The sequence below is a fragment of the Ornithorhynchus anatinus genome, chromosome 2 (genome assembly GCF_004115215.2).
Source record: "Ornithorhynchus anatinus isolate Pmale09 chromosome 2, mOrnAna1.pri.v4, whole genome shotgun sequence".
NCBI lineage: Eukaryota > Metazoa > Chordata > Mammalia > Monotremata > Ornithorhynchidae > Ornithorhynchus > Ornithorhynchus anatinus.
Genome location: NC_041729.1, coordinates 17,236,872 through 17,255,381, shown reverse-complemented (window position 1 = coordinate 17,255,381; position 18,510 = coordinate 17,236,872). Strand labels below are relative to the sequence as shown.

The window sequence follows — 18,510 nt, the reverse complement described above, 5'->3', positions numbered from 1 at the left end:
ATGCCCACTGACCTCCAAAGAGGTCCTTTTGTGGTAGGACTCCTTCCAGTTGTCACTAAGCAGGTGACCTAGTCTAGGACTCCTTCCAGTTGTCACTAAGCAGGTGACCTGGTGTCCTCCCTGACCCTTGCCCAGGCCCTAGGTCTCTCCCAGTTCTCTGGTTGGAGGGAGTTTACACAGTGGATGAGGGGCGGAGTCGGGATTGGAACCAGGTCCTCATTTCCAGGGCCGAGCTCTTTCCACTAGGTCATGCTGCTTCTCGTTTTTTCAGTAATTTGACTATGGCAAGATATGCAAATCATACACAAATACACTCATGGCCATCTTAATTTAATTTGCGGAAAAGCTAGCGGAGACAGCCAGGCTCCCCTGGGCCAGGCACCCCATCATTTCATCTATCTCAGTGCCTCCGCCCCGCCCCTCCCTGCCTCATCTCCCTCCCCTGAAGGGCCAGAGTGGACGGCGCAGGGCACCGGGGCCAAACTCACCATCCAGCGCGGGGATGACGGTCTTCCTCAGGGCCAGGACCAGCCCCAGTGGGGATCCGAAGAGGAAGAAGTCCGAGATCTCAAACTCAAACTTCCCAAGGCTCCCCCCATCCAGCATGGTGGAACTGCTGGATCGACGGGAGCTGGGATCATTTCTCAGGATGCTGGAATGTAAACTGCAAGACAGAGAACCAGGCCGGGCTCAGGAGGACACAGGATCAGGGCCAAGACCAAGGGCAAGTGAAGGACTGAGGCTGGGTCCATGAAACCCTGTCCTCTCCCAAACTTTCCCATCACTGTAGATGGCACAACTATTCTTCCCATCTTCCAAGTCCGTAACCTTGGTGTCATCCTTGACTCCTATCTCTCATTCAACCCACATATCCGATCAATCACAAACTCCAGTCAGTCTCACCTTCACAATATCGCCAAGATCCGCCCTTTCCTCTCCACCTAAACCGCTACCACGTTAATACAGTCACTCATCCTATCCCACCTGGATTACTGCATCAGCCTCCTTTCTGACCTCCCAAGCTCCTGCCTCTTCCCTCTTCAATCCATACTTCACTCCACTGCCTGGATGATCCTTCTACAGAAATGTTCTGGGCATGTCACCTCCCTTTTCCCCTTCACCCCCCACAAAAATTCCAGTGGTTGCCTATCCACCTCCATATCAAACAAAAACTCCTCGCTATTGGCTTTAAAGCTCTCCATCACCTTGCCCTCTCCTACCCCACCTCCCTTCTCTCCTAGATCTCATCCCACACATTCCGCTCCTTTGGTGCTAACCTTCGCACTATGCCTTGATCTCGCATGTCTCACTGCTAACCCCTGGCCCATGTCCTACCTTTGGCCTGGAACACCCTCCCTCCTCAAATCTGCCAATCACTCTTTCCCTCTGCAAAACCCTATTTAAAATACAGCTCCTCCAAGAGGCCTTCCCAGACTAAGCCCTGCTTTTCCTCAGCTCCCACTCCCTTTTGCGTCACCCTGACTCACTCCCTTTGCTCTTCCTCCCTCTCCCCATCCACAGCACTTATGTATATATGTATATACCTTCAATTCTATTTATTTATATTGATGCCTGTTTACTTGTATTGATATCTGTCTCCCCCACCTCTAGACTGTGAGTCCACTGTGGGCAGGGCTGACTCTCTTTTTTGCTGTATTGTACTTTCCAAGCGCTTAGTGCAGAGCTCTGCATGCAATAAGTGCTCAATAAATGCGACTGAATTAATGAATGAAAGTCCTCCAGGAGACTGGGGAAAGAGATTCACTTTTACCTTCATTTCCAGGCCCCAGACAGGGTGTCCCGCCCCAGAACAGGAGAGGCGGAACAATTTCCAGGCCCTGTGGCCCACACTCAGACTTTTGGTTTCCTCATCCCCTTAGGCTCTTTGAAACACCCAGATGGCTAGCGTTTCTGTTAGGCAGGGCTCAGTTGAGACTCCTTATGGGAAGCCTGGAGCAAAGGGGCCCCAATTTGGTCTAAAGAGGAGAGAGGAGACATGACAGACAAGAGAAGCGTCAGGAGAGGCAAGGGAGAAGGCAGGAGAGACAAGAGAGGGGGTGGAGAGGAAAGAGAGGAGGCGGGGAGAAAGGAGGTGGGTGAGATGAGAAAGGACTTGGGAGGAATGAGAGGAGGCAGGAGAGATGGGAAGGCAGGAGAGATGAGAAGGGAGGGAGAGGTGAGAGAGGAGGAGGGAAAGGTGAGCGAGGAGGAGAGATGAGTGATGAGACAAGGGGTGGGAGAGATGAGAGGAGAGAAGAGATAGGAGGAGATGGGAGGAGAGAGGAGGGAAAGGGAGGGGAGGAGGTGGGAAGAGGGAGAGAAATCTGGCCTTTCTTTTACTGCTAGTTTGAGGCTTTACTCCACTCTGAACATCATTCAGAATCCCAACTGGGAGAGAGCAGCCAGCACATATGCCTCCCAGGCCAGCCATCCTGCCTAATGAGTTCACAGAGCATCTTTTCTGCTTTTTTCCGCTGCACCAGCTCAGGCCGGGCAGCTCCTGGAGTAGTGGTGTTACCCCTGGATTGTGTTTCTCCATCGAGAAGGTACGGGGAAGGTCAGAAGGAAGCAGGGGATGCTTTCATCCCTGGGCCATACAGGATGGCTCAGGGACAAAGTCTGGTAATTACCAAAAATGAGCTCCGTGCACTCTCCTAACCCCCAGCACATTACAACCCACTCTTCCACTTCCCAGCTTCCCCGGGGCACTGGCCTGAGGCCTCAAGGAGTCTCAGAGCTCTCATCAACACTGCCAAGGGCTCCTTAACAATCAGAACAAACAAGCTGCCCCAAACAGTGGGGGCTGAAGAACAGAAACGGAGGGGCAGGGGAGGGTTCTGAAAAGAAACCAGGAGGAAAGAGAGAGAGGCAAAAAGAACAGAGGAGGGGCAGGCAGTTAGATGACCAGATGGGAGTCGGTCAGGTCTACTTTCCTCCTCCTGGGGTGTAATTGTTGCCTGCCACCCCAGGGCAGGGGTCGCCTCTTTGCCTCTACCCAATCATTCATATAACATAATTTAAAGATATATACATAAGTGCTCTAGGGTTGGGGAGACTATCAAGTGTCCAAAGGTCACAGATTGAGGTGCACAGACAACACAGAAGGGAAAGCGAACCGGGGAAAAGAGGCCTTTATTGGGGTAGGCCTCTTGGAGGAGATGCTTTGAAGGGGGAGAGAGTGGTGGTCTGATATATGGAAAGGAGGGAGTTACAGGCTAGGGGAAGGATGTGGGAAAGGGGTCCGTGGCGAGACAGATGAGATCAGGGCACAGTGAGTAAGCTGGCGCTGGAGGGGCGGAGTGTATGGGCTGGGATGTAGTAGGAGATTAGGGAGGTGAGGTAGGATGGGGTGAGATAACTGAGTGCTTTCAAGACAGTGGTATGGAGTTTCTTTTGGGCAAATAAGTGGATGGGCAACTGCTACAGGTCCTTGAGGAGTGGGGAGACATGAGCTAAATGTTTTTGTTGATACCCCCAGGCTGACTCCCACAAGGGAGACCCAGTTTAGAGCCAGTGGCTCAGGAAGCGGGTGGTTGTGACAGAATCCCCTGGCCAGAGAACAAGGAGACAGACAGAGAGCCGCCTACACCCCCACCCCCACGTCAGGCACCCTGGATTCCATCTCCTGGAGGGGTGGGTGCTGGCCCAGAAACCACGGAGGGACAGTGCACTTGCTCTGCAACAGAAGACACTTGATAAATACGCTTGACTGACAGACTGAAGGACAGAAACGAGACAAATGAGAGAAGGACAATGAAACAGGGCCAGGGGTGGCCTCGGCCCCGCTCTTCTCCATCTGCCCACGGCCCCTCACCTGGAGAGGAAAGCCTGGTGCTGCTTGATGGTGTCCATCTCGTAGGTGGATGAGTCGCTCCTCTTGCGCGGCAGCTGCTTCTTGGGGTCATCCCCATTGCTGCGTGGGATGTCGACGTTGCTGCGGCTCAGGTGCCGGCTGGCCTCCAGGTTGGAGGGGGTCCCCGAGCACGAGGAGTTGTTCACCAGGATTCCGGGGGACAGGAGGTCTGTGTCCTGGAGGCGTAAAGCCACCAGCTAGGCTCCAGGCCCCCCAGCTGGTCCCGGGACCACTCCTGAGGTTTCTTGAGCCTCATCACCCAGAACAGGCAAGCCCGCCCTTGGGAGGAACCCGGCCCCTGGTCCCCTCGGGGCGACTCTCTGGAGGGTGGATACTGCTTGGGGGTGGGGGCAAGGGCCTGGCTGTCTGGGTTTGCCACTTGCCTGCACGCTCACCACACTGCCCCGGCGACTGCTGCTCTGGCTCTCGGACACTGTCTGGTTGCTGCAGCATAAAGCGTCAAACGCCAGGATCCCCCCAACACAATCCCCAATCAGGCAGACCTGGGGGAGCAAGCAGAGGTTGTGTCCTGCCCAGCCCTCTCCCCGTGTCAAGTATCCAGGAGAGGGGCAAAGAATTGAGGGTGTGTGTGTGTGTGTGTGAGAGAGAGAGAGAGAGAGAGAGAGTGTGCGTGTGTGTGTGTGAGAGTATGTGTGTGTTTGTGTGTGTCTGGGACCTGGAGGAGGGGAGCACTGGCAGGCAGCCCTCTGAGATGGGGTGGCTCAGGCTAAACAAGAGCAGGAAAATATGGGAAGAGGCCACTGCTGGTGGTGGTGTGGGGGGCGATAGGGGGAGGGAAGGGCATCAGGGCAGTCCTGCAGACCCTCTCCCAAAGAAGGAAAAGTCACAATTCCCGGAGGGAATGGGTTTAAACAGCAGCAGGAGGAATTTACATTGGGCATATAAGCGTACATCCACTCTTTCCATCCCTACCCCCCCACCCCCCCCGCCCCGAGCCCCTTGCTTGCAAACCCAAAATGACTTAGATGCGAACAAGGTACACACATGCAGGCACACCAGGAAGGGCTGGACCAAGACAATTTAGAGCCATCCTCATCCCAACACTCCCACATCAATTCACACCCTCAGGAGGCTTCAATCCAAGAAGCCCCAGGGGTCTATGGGGATATGCAGTGCAGCTCAGTGGAAAGAGCATGGGCTTGGGAGTTAGAGGTCATGGGTTCGAATTCCGGCTCTGCCACTTGGCAGCTGTGTGACTGTGGGCAAGTCACTTAACTTCTCTGTGCCTCAGTTCCCTCATCTGTAAAATGGGGATGAAGACTATGAGCCTCACGTGGGGCAACCTGATTACCCTATATCTACCCCAATGCTTAGAACAGTGCTCTGCACATAGTAAGCGCTTAACAAATACCAATATTATTATTATTATATGGTCCTTAGACTGTGGAACAGACAAGTTAAAGCTTTCCTCCTCCTGCTTCATACCATACCCATGTCTTTGGGGGACCAGGGCTCCCTTTGTGCTGCCTTTCTGGGACCCCAGGCAGCGCCCCTCCGCCCCGCCCCGGAACCCACCTGGCCATTGAACGACATGCCCGCCTGGGACTTGATGAACTCGCCGTAGGCCTGGTTGGCTCGCTGGATTACCGTAGCAACCGCTTCCTGGTACTGAGGGGAGGAGGTAGCCAGGAGGGGCAGGGCAGCAAGGGGGATGTGGTCTTGGCTGTTGGAGAGGCAGCCCTCGTCGTAGCTGTAGGGGCTCAGGCTGTGGGGATGGTGGAGGGTAGAGGGTGGAGATCGTGTTAAAATCCGCTTTATTGTTATAGAGCTGCAGCTGTTGGCTCCAGGGAACCAGGTCCCGAAGGAATTCTGTTCCTTTGAGGACATGATGCTCAGAAGTCAAAATAGGCCATAAAGGGGAAATCCTGGGATCTAACTGGAAGGCTGGTAGGGCTGGGAGCCAGGAAGCCTGGGGGCTAGCTCCATCTCCGCTCTTTCCCACTGTTGACTGACTTGTGTGCCTCGGTTTCCTCATCTGTAGAATGGGATGACACCTGTCTTTCCCATCCTCCCAGGTAGGTTGCCGAGGTCAGTGATGACAGCTGAAGATCTGGGAAAAACAAGCTGGGTTCCACCAAGGAGCCCCCAACTCCAATGCCACCTGGGGCCTCGGGGCAGGGTGAGGAAAGCAGTGGGCCTTGCTGGGTTCCGGGAGGGAGTCACCCCTACTCACTTAGACACGAGAGAAAAGGCCTCAGAGCAGATGGCCGGGCAGGGCACCAGCTTGATGGTAATGCGACCAAGCGCAGCAGGGTAGTGGACCCGCATGACGGTGTCAAACACGGTGGTGATGGTGTTGACGTCTCCCTGCTTCGAGTTCTGGTCACCTCCCCCGCTGTCCAGGATGTTGCCTCCGTGTAACACTAGCAGGAGCACGTGGATCTTAGAGGCCTGGGACAGAGGCTGGGTCACTTCATCCTGTGGCAGGGAGGATTCATTCGTTCACTCAACTGTATTTATTGAGCGCTTACTATGTGCAGAGCACTGTACTAAGTGCTTGGAAAGTACAACAAAGCAATAAAGAGAGACAATCCCTGCCCGCAACTGGCTCACAGTCTAGATTCGGGGGGAGACAGACATCAATACAAGTAAATAAGCATCAATATAAGTAAACAGAATTAAAGATATATACATAAATACGTAAGTTCTGTAGGGTGGGGAGAGGGGGAAGAGCAAAGGGAGTGAGTCAGGGTGAGGCAGAAGGAAGTGGGAGCTGAGGAAAAGTGGGGCTTAGTCTGGGAAGGCCTCTTGGAGGAGGTGTGCCTTCAGTAGGGCTTTGAAGGGGGGGGAGAGTGACTGTCTGTTGGATTTAAGGAGGGAGGGCGTCCAGGCCAGAGGTAGGACATAGGCCAGGGGTCAGCGGCAAGACAGGCAAGGATTTAGTTGAAAGGTGAAGAACCTTTGCCTGTCGTGTGTGATCTGCCTGTCCAAGCCAATGGTCCCAGGGAGGCTGGAGCCCCTCAACTTGGCTATTCGGTTCAGCAAGAGGCTGGATCGAGCTCTCGCCACGGGCAAAGCCCCGACCTGGACGCTGCAGCAAGTATCGGGGGTTAAAACAAAGAAATGGTTCTTGCCTTCGACTGATCGATTAATCAATCAGTGTTATTGATTGAGCGGTTACCGTGTGCAGAGCACTGCACTAAGCGCTTTGGGAGAGTACAATAGAATAGGTAGAAAAGATTCCTGCCCATAAGGAGCCTACAGAGTAGAAGGGGAGATAGATATTAAAATCAATTTACAAACGGGTACGTACAAATGCTGTGGGCTGGGGGAGAAGTGAATAGCAAAGTGCTTATGGGGTAGAGACTCAAGGATATAGATGACACATGAGGGAGGACTTAGACAGGGAAGGCTTCTGGGAAGAGAGGTGAATTTATGAGGACTTTGAGAAGATGGGGAAGGTGGAAGGAGTTCCAAGACAGAGGGAGGACACGGGCAAGGGATCGGCAGCAAGAAGGATGCCCATTAGAATCCAACGGTGAGCTGCGAGCCATCTGGCCATCATGGTCAGGGAGGGACAGTTCTGCAGGCTGGGCTAGCCTTACTGTGGCAAATCGGTGGCAAGACAACTAGCCATACTCTAAGTGGAGAATTAGGTTACCAACCCCTTAACCTGCTCACTCTCCCCAAACGAGGCGAGTACAGGTTAGACTATGACCAATGACATCACCATTTTCTCAAGTAATAAATACCACTGACTGATTGATAGGTAGTAGATGGTAAACTCTCCAGGGGAAGGGTCCTGGTCTTCTACTTTTAGCTTATCATTCAATCGTACTTATTGAGCACTTTTTGTGTGTACTAAGCACTTGGGAGAGTACAATACAAAAGAGGTGGTAAACACATTCCCTGCCCATATGGAGATTACAATCTGGAGGGGGAGACAGACATTTATATAAATAAATTAGGGATATGGACATGTGACGCCGAGGGAGGGGTGAATAAAGGGAGCAAATCGGGGTAACGCAGAAGGGAGTGGGAAAAGAGGAAATGAGGGCTTAGTCAAGGAATGCCTCTTGGAGGAGATGTGCCTTCAATAAGGCTTTGAAGTTTATAATGCCAGGCTCCTACTGCAATCCAGAAGGAACTCAATCCATTCGACTGAATGTGTCTGCCTGAACTGTCTCCATGCTTGGGACAATCTGGGTCCCCCCGCCCACTCTGGATGCTTTGATTGGATTTCCACTCCACCAGTGCTCATTTCTTATCTCCTTCTTCTCTACTTGACCCTGAGTCCCTGACCTGCAACATTCCCCCTGGGGAGCCCCATTGGGGTCTGTTAGGCCCAGGAGCCCCTACCCCTAGGGAGGGGGCTATGAACTACGAAGCTGAGCAGACCTTAGCATCATTATAAGCAGGGAATGTGTCTGCTAATACTCTTGTATTGTTCTCTCCCAGCACTTAGTACAGTGCGCTGCACATAGTAAGCCCTCAGTAAATACCACTGATTAGCTCATGGGGCTGCACACCAAGCCCAAGATGTTGCCACCATGGGACTGTGGCCATGCCCCTTAACTGTTCCATGCCTCCGTTTCCTCATCTGTAGAATGGGGATAAGAATACCTGTGTGTCCTTCCTCCCTCTTAGACTGTGGGCCCTGTGTCAGACAGGATTGTGTCTGATCTGATTATGTTGCATCTACCCAGTGCTGTGCACAGTGCTTCAACACAATTACTATTACTACTACTAATAATTAGTGCTCAACTTGTTTAGGGGTTTTGTAGTTTGGGGGATATTTTTTTTCCTGCCGCCTGATTCCCCTGGGTCCCACTCCCACCCCTGCTGGAGTTTCTGCTGGCAGATGTACAAAGCCCCAGGGCTGAGATGCCAATCCCTAAGCAGTGCCACTGCTTGGAGATGGGTGACTGAGGGCGTGTAGCCCGTGACGGCCCAAGGTCTAGGGAGCATTTCCTTCTGGCCATGAAATAGCTCTCCCACCTATTCCTCCTCCCAAACCCAACCCGATGTCCCATTCATTCTGTCCACTGAGGATCATGACCCTCTTACAGTCTGAGGGGTCAAAGTCGAGGTCCCGCCCTTGGCCCACCAGGCCAGACAACCCCAAAACTCAGAGACACAACTTGGCTGGGGCCTCTGGTTCTCCCCAAACCCCTCCCTAGCCCATTTCTATGCTCATGCCTCTCCTCCTCAGAGACATGCTTTGAGCAGTGAGCTCTAAATTCTGTCTGGTTACTCCCCGGATGATCCTTATTCTCTGCTTCCTCCCCCACCCCCACAACTCCACAGGCCCACTTCACTGCTCCCATTGACACTTGGATGTTCAGTTGGAGGGGGAGGTAAGGTAACAATATTCCCTACTCCTGGCCAGTGACTCCAGCAATCTCAGCACCCACTCTTTCCCTACGAAGTCCCAAGCCCAGGAGGGGCCATCCTTCCCATGAGATGAGGGCTGACATGTGTCCAGCCGCAAAACCAACCTCCATGCCATGGTCTCTCTCACTCTGGCTCAGGACAGTTTTCTGGTCTGGCCTGTTTTACCTGTGGGGCTCAACAAAAAACCTCACTGGCTGCACACCGCAAACCACATTCACTCATATTGGCGGCTGTTGTTACTGCTGGGGCACTGTACTTGAGCAAGATGCCACGTTAGCTGTCTGTCCCCTTGCCTGCCTGGGCACCTCAAGCTTTAATCACCCTTTCTGCCTCCCGGGGGGGCTGATGCCTCAGCAAAGCCCTGTCCGGAGGCTGTGGTCCTGCCCTGTTCCAGGGAACTCCTCTTCTCAAGGCAATTGGATCTCAACTAATCCCTGCCGATCCTCGCCTGGAAGCTCGGAGTCAGCCACTTCCGAGTCCGACGGGCTGCCGGCCTGGGGTCTGAGGTCGGTGTTCCCCGGGAGGGAAAGGGTGGCAGGACGACGCTTGGCCAGGAGAGAGGTCTGATTAGGCGGCTCTTCTCCTGGGCACTCACCTCGGCGACGCTGAGGGGCTCCCCATGGGATACTCCACTGTACTCTGCGGTGGTCTCGTGATAGAGGTCATCTGCAACACACAAACATGAACATGCTTATCACGGTCTGCGCCCAGCAGCGAGTGGGATCGGCCGCCTCTCCACACAAGAAGCCAGAGACCTATGCTCCCAAACGCTTAGTATAGAGCACTTCACCCATTAGAAATACTATTATTTCTACTCCTTTTCTAGATACTCTGCATCTCTCTAATGATCCTCTGTGATCGTTTGACCCTTAAGATAGGCGCTCCTTTTCATAGGGTGGTGAAGTCCCCATATTTATCGCTCTGCATCTCTAGCCCCAGAAAAGTCTGTTCCAAATCAGGCCCCAGACTCCTCCATGGTACCCAGGATCCAGGTTACAGCTGAAGCTAATTCACCTGGGGCAGGAACAGGAGGAAGAGATGCAGGAGGGTGGTTGCAGTGGGGAAGGAAGGAGGTTGCAGGGCAGGAACGAGAAGGGGATGTGAAGTGTGTATGTGTTTGGGGGTGGGGGGTGCTGTTGCAAATTTATTTGCTATTGTTTTAAAGAGATGTTCATCCCCTTGATTCTATTTACTGCTATTGTTTTTGTCTGTCCGTCTCCCCCGATTAGACTATAAGCCCTTCAAAGGGCAGGTACTGTCTCTGTCTGTTACCGATTTGTACATTCCAAGCGCTTAGTACAGTGCTCTGCACATAGTAAGCTCTCAATAAATACTATTGAATGAATGAATGAAAAGAGGACAAGAACCCTGGCTGGGTTCCTCCAAAACTCATAGTTACTTTGGAGTCGAGTGTTACCCGCTTTGCTCCGCCTCCATCCCACCTCCCAGCCTCCTTTCCCTGGAACTGAAACTCAGAAGGGACAGATTGTTACCATGTACATTGTCCGATTCTGGGGATTCAATTTTATCCATGAGGTCATTGGAACTCCATTTGGTGATTTCTTTAGGAAATATCTCTTCAGAGTCAGACAAGTCCTCTTCAGAGAGAGAGGAGTGAGTGAGAGAGAGAGAGAGAGAGAGAGAGAGAGAGAGAGTAAGATGGTGCCCAGCCTGGCAATCCTCTCAACTGATCAGAGGGGACGAGCCACCTGTTTGACAGATCTGGATATCTCCTCCCTCCAAGGAATGTGAATCATCCACAATTGGGGGAAATACTAAACTCCCAACATTCCCAGTCATCCCCCACCAACCCATTTTTTTAAAAGGAATTTGTTGTGCGCTTAATATATACTAGGCACTTTATTAAGCCCTGGGGTAGATGCAAGCTAATCAGTTTGGACACAGTCCATGTCCCACCTGGGGTTCACAGTCTTAAGCCCCATTAACTGAAGCACAGAAAAGTGACGTGACTTACCCAAGGTCACACAGCAGACAAGTGGTGAAGCCGGGATTAGAACCCAGGTCCTTCTGATTCCTGGGCCCAAGCTCTCTTCACTAAGCCATGCTTCTTCTCATTGCCTTCTACGGGCCACCTCTGCACTCATGCATTAATCTGATTATTTGTTGATTTGCCCACATTACTCATATCTATTTTCCCCTGTATCTATGGTACATTTTTCAGTTGCAATTTGCTCTCTCCCTCATTAGACTACAAGTTTCTTGAGGGCCGAATCTCACTCTTTACTTCTCTTGTGCATCCCAGCACCTAGGAGTGTACTCCGCATCCAGTAGCACTCAATAAATACTATCACTGGTCCTGCACCCAAGTATGACCTAATCTACCAGTCAGCCCCCTGGCTATACTGAGTCCCCACTCTTCTTTCCCCACTCCCGCCTCAAGGAGTTTGCAGTCACCTGTTGGGGACATCACAAAGAACCTCCAGAAATTCTACTTCTTCTTGCCTCTCTCATTTCCTTTGCTCAGAGAGATAATCATAATAATTATAATAATATTATTATATTTATTAAGCTCTTACTACATGTTTAGACTGTTCTAAGTACCAGGGTAGATACATGATCATCAGGTAGGATCCCTGTCCCCCATGGGGCTCACAGTTTAAGAACTGGTGTTTTCTCACCATTTTAAAGATGAGGAAACTGAGGAATAGAGAAACAGAGTGGCTTGCCCCAGGTCACACAGCAGGGAAGTGGTAGAACTGGGATTAGAACCCAAGTCTCCTAACTCCCAGGCTTGCGCTCTTTCCACTAGACCAAGTAGCTTCTTGACTTGGCATCCAAGGCATATTAAATATTTGTTACTTCTTCATGTGTGTAAGGGATTTATTTTTTTAATCACAAAACAGCCCACCTGGTATATTATCTGCATTTAGGAATAAATTAAAACAAACAACCACCCACCAGTGAGCTGCATCTGAATTCCCCATTCGCTCAAAGAGCAGTTGGTTTGCTAAGAGCCCCACTAATTTCCCAGAACTAAGCGGTCCCAGCCAGGCCTGGTGAGGGATGGACAGGAGGCTGTTGCTCGGGAACTAGATCCGAGTTTCCAGGGGAGGCCCCGAAGATGGACCGTTGATGCCGACTGGGCAAACGGACCAGCGAGAATGTCGCCAAGTGGCCGGATGGGAGGGGCAGGATTGGGGACTTAAATTCCTGGGCATTCTGCCTGGTGTCCTTCCCCCGCCCGCCAACGGCAGATCTCAAGGAATCCCAGCTCAGCTCCCTGGAATTTGAGACCCTGTTGATTTGTTTTAGCCTCATCTCAGCCCCCCAGGACCCCGTGCTCTGGTTTGACTCAGGAAGTCTGGGGGTCCACTTCTGGCTTTGAGTCTTGGGGCCAACTAACTGGGGCCAGGGCCAGTGTTCCTGCTGGCAGTTGGCTTCCACAATGGCTCAAGGCCGAAGGGGAGAGCAAGCAAGTGTGTGTGTGTGTGTGTGTGTGTGTGTTGGAGGGAGAAGGGGGGAAATGGGGCCGCAGGAGAACAATCCAGGACACAGTAGAAAACACCAGTGGGTGGGAGCACAAGCTGCTTTCATCCTCCAGCCAAGACACTTCAGTAATAAACCGGAGTTCGTGGGTCCAAGGCTGCAGCCAGGCAGAATATTGCCAGCTGTGACGAAACGGGGGTGGCTGCACTGCGGGTAACCACCCCCCCTTCTGTTCCAGGAAGTGACCTCTAATGTTCCACAGTGGCGGGCCTCACCTCAACGCCTGGGCACTGGGTCTGGGGAGGAAGTGGAGAGAGGGGTGTGGTGACTGAAGAAGAGGAAAATAGAGAAGGGAGAAGAGTGGGGAGAAAAGGGGAAGCGGCTGAGGGAGAGGGGGAAACTTCAAGGGTAGAGTTACCCGCTGCCCCTGGAGTTCCGTCCTTCAGAATGATGCCTCTTCCCTCAGTTGAGTCCAGGAGGCTTGGGCTCTGGGGTGCAATATTGGCAGGGCCCTGGTGCAAGCTGGGGAGAGGGATGTTTTAAAATGTGGAAGGTTGTCGTGGGAGAGGAACATGTCTACCAACTCTGTGGTACTGTACTCGCCCAAGCACTTAGTACAGTGCTCCGCACACCTTACGCGCTCAATAATTACAATTGAGGATGAGGAATTGTGGAATTGCTGGAACAGCAGGGAATTTTAGCAGGAAGCTCCAGGCTTTATAGTCTCCCATGTGGGACTTACAAAGCATCAGGCACTAACATTCACTCACTTATTCTGATTTAATGGGCAGGCTGGGGGCTCTGAGGGAGTGAATGTTCACTAGTACAAATCTGGCAGCCCTAGACACCCCCCAACAGCAGCTTCAGGTGCAGAGTAGAGATCAAATTTCAGGGTCAAATATGTCCCCTACTCTCCGCCTCCCAGATCCCTTCTTCCAGGGGGCCAGGATTGGGACACAGTGGCAGTTTTGGTCTCAGCAGCCCACATCTCCTCCGTTGCCCCAAGAGTCAAATATCGCTGAACTCAAGCCATAACAGCTAAATCTGGGCAATCCCTGGTCCCATGAGACAGGAAGGCCATGGACCACTGAAACCCACAGATAAAAGTCTTAGCCACTAGTTTCAATCTGGGGAAGCAAAGGGACCATATATCAATCTTCATTTCTCCTGCCACCTCTGGAGAGCACAATTACTAATGGCAAAATGCCAGAAAAGGTAGGAAACGGCAGGAGGGTGAACCCACAACTGAGAGCCAGGTCTGAAATCACAAAAATGGACTGTTGGCTGGCCAAGGACTTCATATCACATCTGGCATGCAGCATAAGATGATGGTGTCATGGTCTGGGATGCTCTCATTTGCTCAGATGGAAGGTCTCCCTCCTCCTCCTTCCCCCACTTGTCCAATTGTTTTCTGGAACCCCCACATCCTTCTTCCATCCCAAGAACCCCAGTGGCAGTGGAGGTGGGAGGAAGGATAGGAGGGAAGGGTGAGGGAGGAGAGTGGGGAAGAAGAAGCAAGTGAATGAGCAAGCCATCATCAGATCCTTCATCCTGAAATGTCTGAGGGTAGGGGAGTGGCAAGTTTACAAGGAGAGGTCTTCATAGCCAGGGGAAGTGGTTTGAGGTGATGGTAGAGGTGACTTGGAGGTGATGGTGGAGGTGAAGCAGCGCGGTGCTGTGGATAGAGCATGGACCTGGGAGTCAGAAAAACTGGGTACTAATCCCAGCTCCATCAGTTGTCGGCTCTGTAACCTTGGGGAAGTCACTTTACTTCTCTGTGCCTCGGTCACCTCATCCGTAAAATAGGGATTAATGCTGTGAGTCCCATGTGGGACATGGACCGGGTCCAATCTAATTATCTTGTATCTACTCCAGCTCTCAGAAAAGTGCTTGACATATAGTAAGTGCTTAACAAACACCATTATTATTATTATTATTCATAATAATAAAGTGAGGGTGATGGTGGAGGTGAGGGGGTAATAATAATAATAATTATGGTACTTGTTAAGCGCTTACTATGTGCCAGGCACTTTTCTAACAATTGGGGTAGGTGCAAGATATTCGGATTGGACACAGTCCCTGTACCACAAAGGGCTCACAGTCTTAATCCCCATTTTACAGATGAGGGAATAGAGGCACAGAGAAGTTAAGTGAGTTACTTTAAAGAGAAGTTAAGTGTCTGCTGGTCACACAGCAGACAAGTGGCAGAGCCAGGATTCGAACCCATGACCTTCTGACGCCCAGGCCCGTACCCTATCCACTACGCTTATGCAAGTTGTGACAAAGCCAGAACTACCATTGTGGGTCACTTCCACCCCAGCTGCTAACTCATACCCACACTTTGAATCATCAGCCCCCAAATAATAGAGAGTGGTCAGTGACAGATATTTTCCTCCAGGGTGCTTCCCTACCCTTCCTCTCTCTCCCTCCCCTTCTTCCCCTTCCTCTCTGCCTCTTCTCCTTCTGCAGTTGGGAGCATTAATAAGATCATTAACTGGAACACTACAGGCTGGGTACAGAGAGGATCTAAAATACCCTGATTGTTTCCTGCAAATCTGATAAGCTCCTAAGAGAATTAGTGAAATGGCCCTGGGGGAGTTGGCCAGCAGAGGTTGTTTATTTTTTCAAATGCCTAGAACTAGCCTGGTTATGGGAGATAATCTGCCATGGCCCCTGCCATTTCCTGGCCCCACAACTCCAGGAAGCATCTAGGTGGGGTGGGAAGGAAAGGCTGCTTCTTCTTTTCCAAGACCTGATTCTCCCAAGAGAGACTCTTTTTCCACCAAAGGATCGATGCAAGAGAAAACTGTGGCCCAGGAAGCATCTTCTGGAACCCACCTAATCTCCACCCTGACCTCATTTCCAGGATCTCTTTAATTAGAGGCCTACGTTGGGTTTCAATTACCTTTAAATGAGCTATCTCTCTGTTATTAAGCAGATATTGACTTTAGTGGAGTTGCATATCAAGATTTATTGCCCCTGAAGGTCAATAGTTGCCTTAAGGAGATAGCTCTGGACATTCACCCTAACAGCAGGTTGATTCATATTTTGGTATCTAGTGTCAGGATCAACTGATACCAGACCTAAGGCACTTTCAAGAGTTTTTTAGGTGAAACATCTGCTAATGGTGTGCAGAGTTACAGTTCTTTTGCTCATTAAGGAAGGGGCCCAGGGAGAAGGGACACATATTTATATTAATGTCTGCCTCCCCCTCTAGACCGTAAGCTCACTCTGGGCAGGGTGTCTGTTACACTGATATTCTGGACTCTTCAAAGCGCTTAGTACAGTGCTCTGCACATGGTAAGTGTGCCATAAATACAAATGACCAGGCCTGACTGATCCACATGCTCGACCTGGAATTGAGACAAGGGGGTGCGACGACGGGTCAAGAGGTGAGGGCAGAGCAGAAGGCGGAGGTTCTCACAGGGTCCTGCTGGGCTGAGCTGGTGCAATGTCCCCTGGGTAATTCCCTCCACCCATCACCTCCCAGGTGTAGCACCAGCCAAGTGACGGCCACTGCTTGGAGCCACAGCCACCAGCATCCAGGGAAGTGACAGGAGCTGCCCACAACCAGGAGGAGAGGTAGCTGACAGTGCTGCAGCCAGCGGAATCCAGAGCCATGATTATTATGCCTCTGAGTGATAACAATAATATTAATAATAACAGTGATAATAATGGTATTTGTGAAGTGCTTAATATGTACCAAGTACTGTTCTAAACCCTGAGATAGACAGTCAGATCGGACAGAGTCCCTGTCCCATATCGGGCTCCCAGGCTAAAGTAGGAGGGAAAAAAGGCACTGAATCTCCATTGTACAGGTGAGGAAACTGAGGCTCAGATACGTTAAGTGACTTGCCCCAGGTCACAGAGTTGGCAAGTGATGGAGCCGGGATCAGAACCCAGGTCCCCCGATTTCCAAGCCTGTGCTCTTTCTACTAGGCCGCACTGCTTCCCAGGCCCCGCAGAGGTCCTGCTGCGGGATTCAGTCCTTCCATAATCCCTCTGACCTATTCCCAGCACTTCTCCCTCTCTGGGCCCCCGGGAGGTCCCCTGAGGAGCTGAGCAGGGGCCTTGAGGTCTCTGGTAGAGAGGACCCCGAGCTTCAGATTACCAGGCCATCAAGAGCAAGGGACTGCCAGCTCCTTGAGGTCATGGAATGTGTCTCGCTTCTGCTTCCCCTTCCAAGGTACAGTACTTTTCACTCTAAAGATGTGTTGATTGACCAAGCTATCCTCACCCTCCCTCCCTGAAAGCCACCTCTGGAGGATCAATCAGTCCATCGCTGGCAAGGGCAACGCAGATCCACCTCCGGCCGGGTCAATCCACTGGAAGCCCTTCCCCACTACCCTTGGGCACTGGAGGCAATCCTCACAAGGGGGGGGTTCCACCCGGGGCACCGCGTACCGTGGGCATCAAAGAACTCATCGTCCGAGCTGTCATCTGAGTCCCGGGCGATGCTCTGCATCCTCCACTCCGAAAGGCTATGCCGTGAGGGACTGGCTGCAAAAGAAAAGCACGCAAGTCAACCCCCTGAGCTCAGGTTGGGCAAGCGAAGGGCGTGTCAGACCCTGGGACTGGGTAGGGAACAGGGAATCAGCCAGGAGTCCTGGAGGTACTAAAACAACAGGATGAGGAGGGGCATTTTCATGGGGCATTAGGAACCTATATCATCCAGGCTACTTTACAGTCCGGCACCAGTAAATGAATAAATGCTGGTGCACTCCTGTGGTGTGGATGAAATTCCATTTGAGCCAATTTTTCCTAGACTGAATGCTCTCAAACCCTCCCACTGTGTTCTGCACACAGTAGGCAGTCTGACAAATACTGATCATTAAGGGAGATGGCTACAGTGCTCTGCACATAGTAAGTGCTCAATAAATACTATTGAATGAATGAATGAATGAATGAATGAATGAATGGCTAAGATGTTGTAGATGTAGCTGGGAGCAGGAGCATGAGGTGGGTGACCTTGGGAGGGCTCTTTTATCCCTAGTGACATTGGAAGGATATCAGGGCTGGACTGTGAGGCCCAGTAGAAGTTGTCTACCAATCTCTTGGGGATCTTTCCCATGAGGCCTGTTCTCTTTTCCAAGGGAGTGGATGAAAATGATCTGTTGGCCTTTCTGAGTTCAATCCAATGGTCCTGAGTCTGATGGATCCCAACTGGCTCCTCCTCCCTCCACAAGCCAAAGAACCACCAGCAGGGCTTGGGATTTCCCCATAGCTCATTCAGGCCAGGAAAGCAGTGATCTGTGCTGCGGAAGAGACTGGAGTCAGCTTCCACCCTAAGTCACGGATCTTCGACTCAATTCCATCAACCTCGTCATACCTGGGCCGGGGGAGCCCCAGGGGCTAGGCCTCCTTCTCCACCTGGCTCTGCCTTCTTCTATGAGAGCCAGGGCCCATCCCCTTACCAGGCAGTCTCCCCCAGGAAGCTTTCCGGAACTTAACCCGGGAGAACAGGGAGAGAACTCAGCCTTCAGCAAACCCGCCGGGAGGATGTAAGTTCTCTCTGGTCCCAGCTCTGCTCCTCTGGAAGAGTCCCTTGTCCTAGATGGGGAAGGGGGAAGGGAGCAAATTCCAGCCCAATTCGGTTCGGGCAAAAATATCTGAGTATCGGCCTGACCAGGGACAAATATTGGAGAGGTCATTGGGGTGTTCATCAGGCTCGGGTTGCTCTCTGGGCTCGGCTCCCCAATACCCAAGTGCTATTTGAACAAAGCAGCCACCCAAGGATGCTACCTTGTTCCATCACTGGGGCTAAATATACAAGTCAAACACTTCCATGGCTAATTTTACTCTCTAACTGCCACGTGGGGAGAGCTCCGTGACCCCAGTGTCGAAGCAGCTAATTA

At 51.8% G+C, this 18,510-nt stretch overlaps 1 protein-coding gene across 8 annotated transcripts in view; it reads right to left on the bottom strand.

The window, feature by feature from the left end:
- PITPNM2 (phosphatidylinositol transfer protein membrane associated 2) overlaps positions 1 to 18,510 on the bottom strand; it is a 191,892-nt gene that overhangs the window by 13,730 nt on the left and 159,652 nt on the right. For 7 of the 8 annotated variants that reach the window (XM_029051992.1, XM_029052050.1, XM_029052041.1 and 4 more), the window contains 8 exons: positions 17,060 to 17,155; positions 10,702 to 10,806; positions 9,804 to 9,874; positions 6,048 to 6,292; positions 5,390 to 5,579; positions 4,237 to 4,356; positions 3,815 to 4,029; positions 489 to 664 (listed from right to left, as the gene is read on the bottom strand). In XM_029051992.1, the coding sequence (XP_028907825.1) occupies positions 489 to 664; positions 3,815 to 4,029; positions 4,237 to 4,356; positions 5,390 to 5,579; positions 6,048 to 6,292; positions 9,804 to 9,874; positions 10,702 to 10,806; positions 17,060 to 17,155 (1,218 nt within the window). The remainder of the gene's footprint in view (positions 1 to 488; positions 665 to 3,814; positions 4,030 to 4,236; positions 4,357 to 5,389; positions 5,580 to 6,047; positions 6,293 to 9,803; positions 9,875 to 10,701; positions 10,807 to 17,059; positions 17,156 to 18,510) is intronic. The other variant, XM_029052033.1, reaches the window with a different exon arrangement.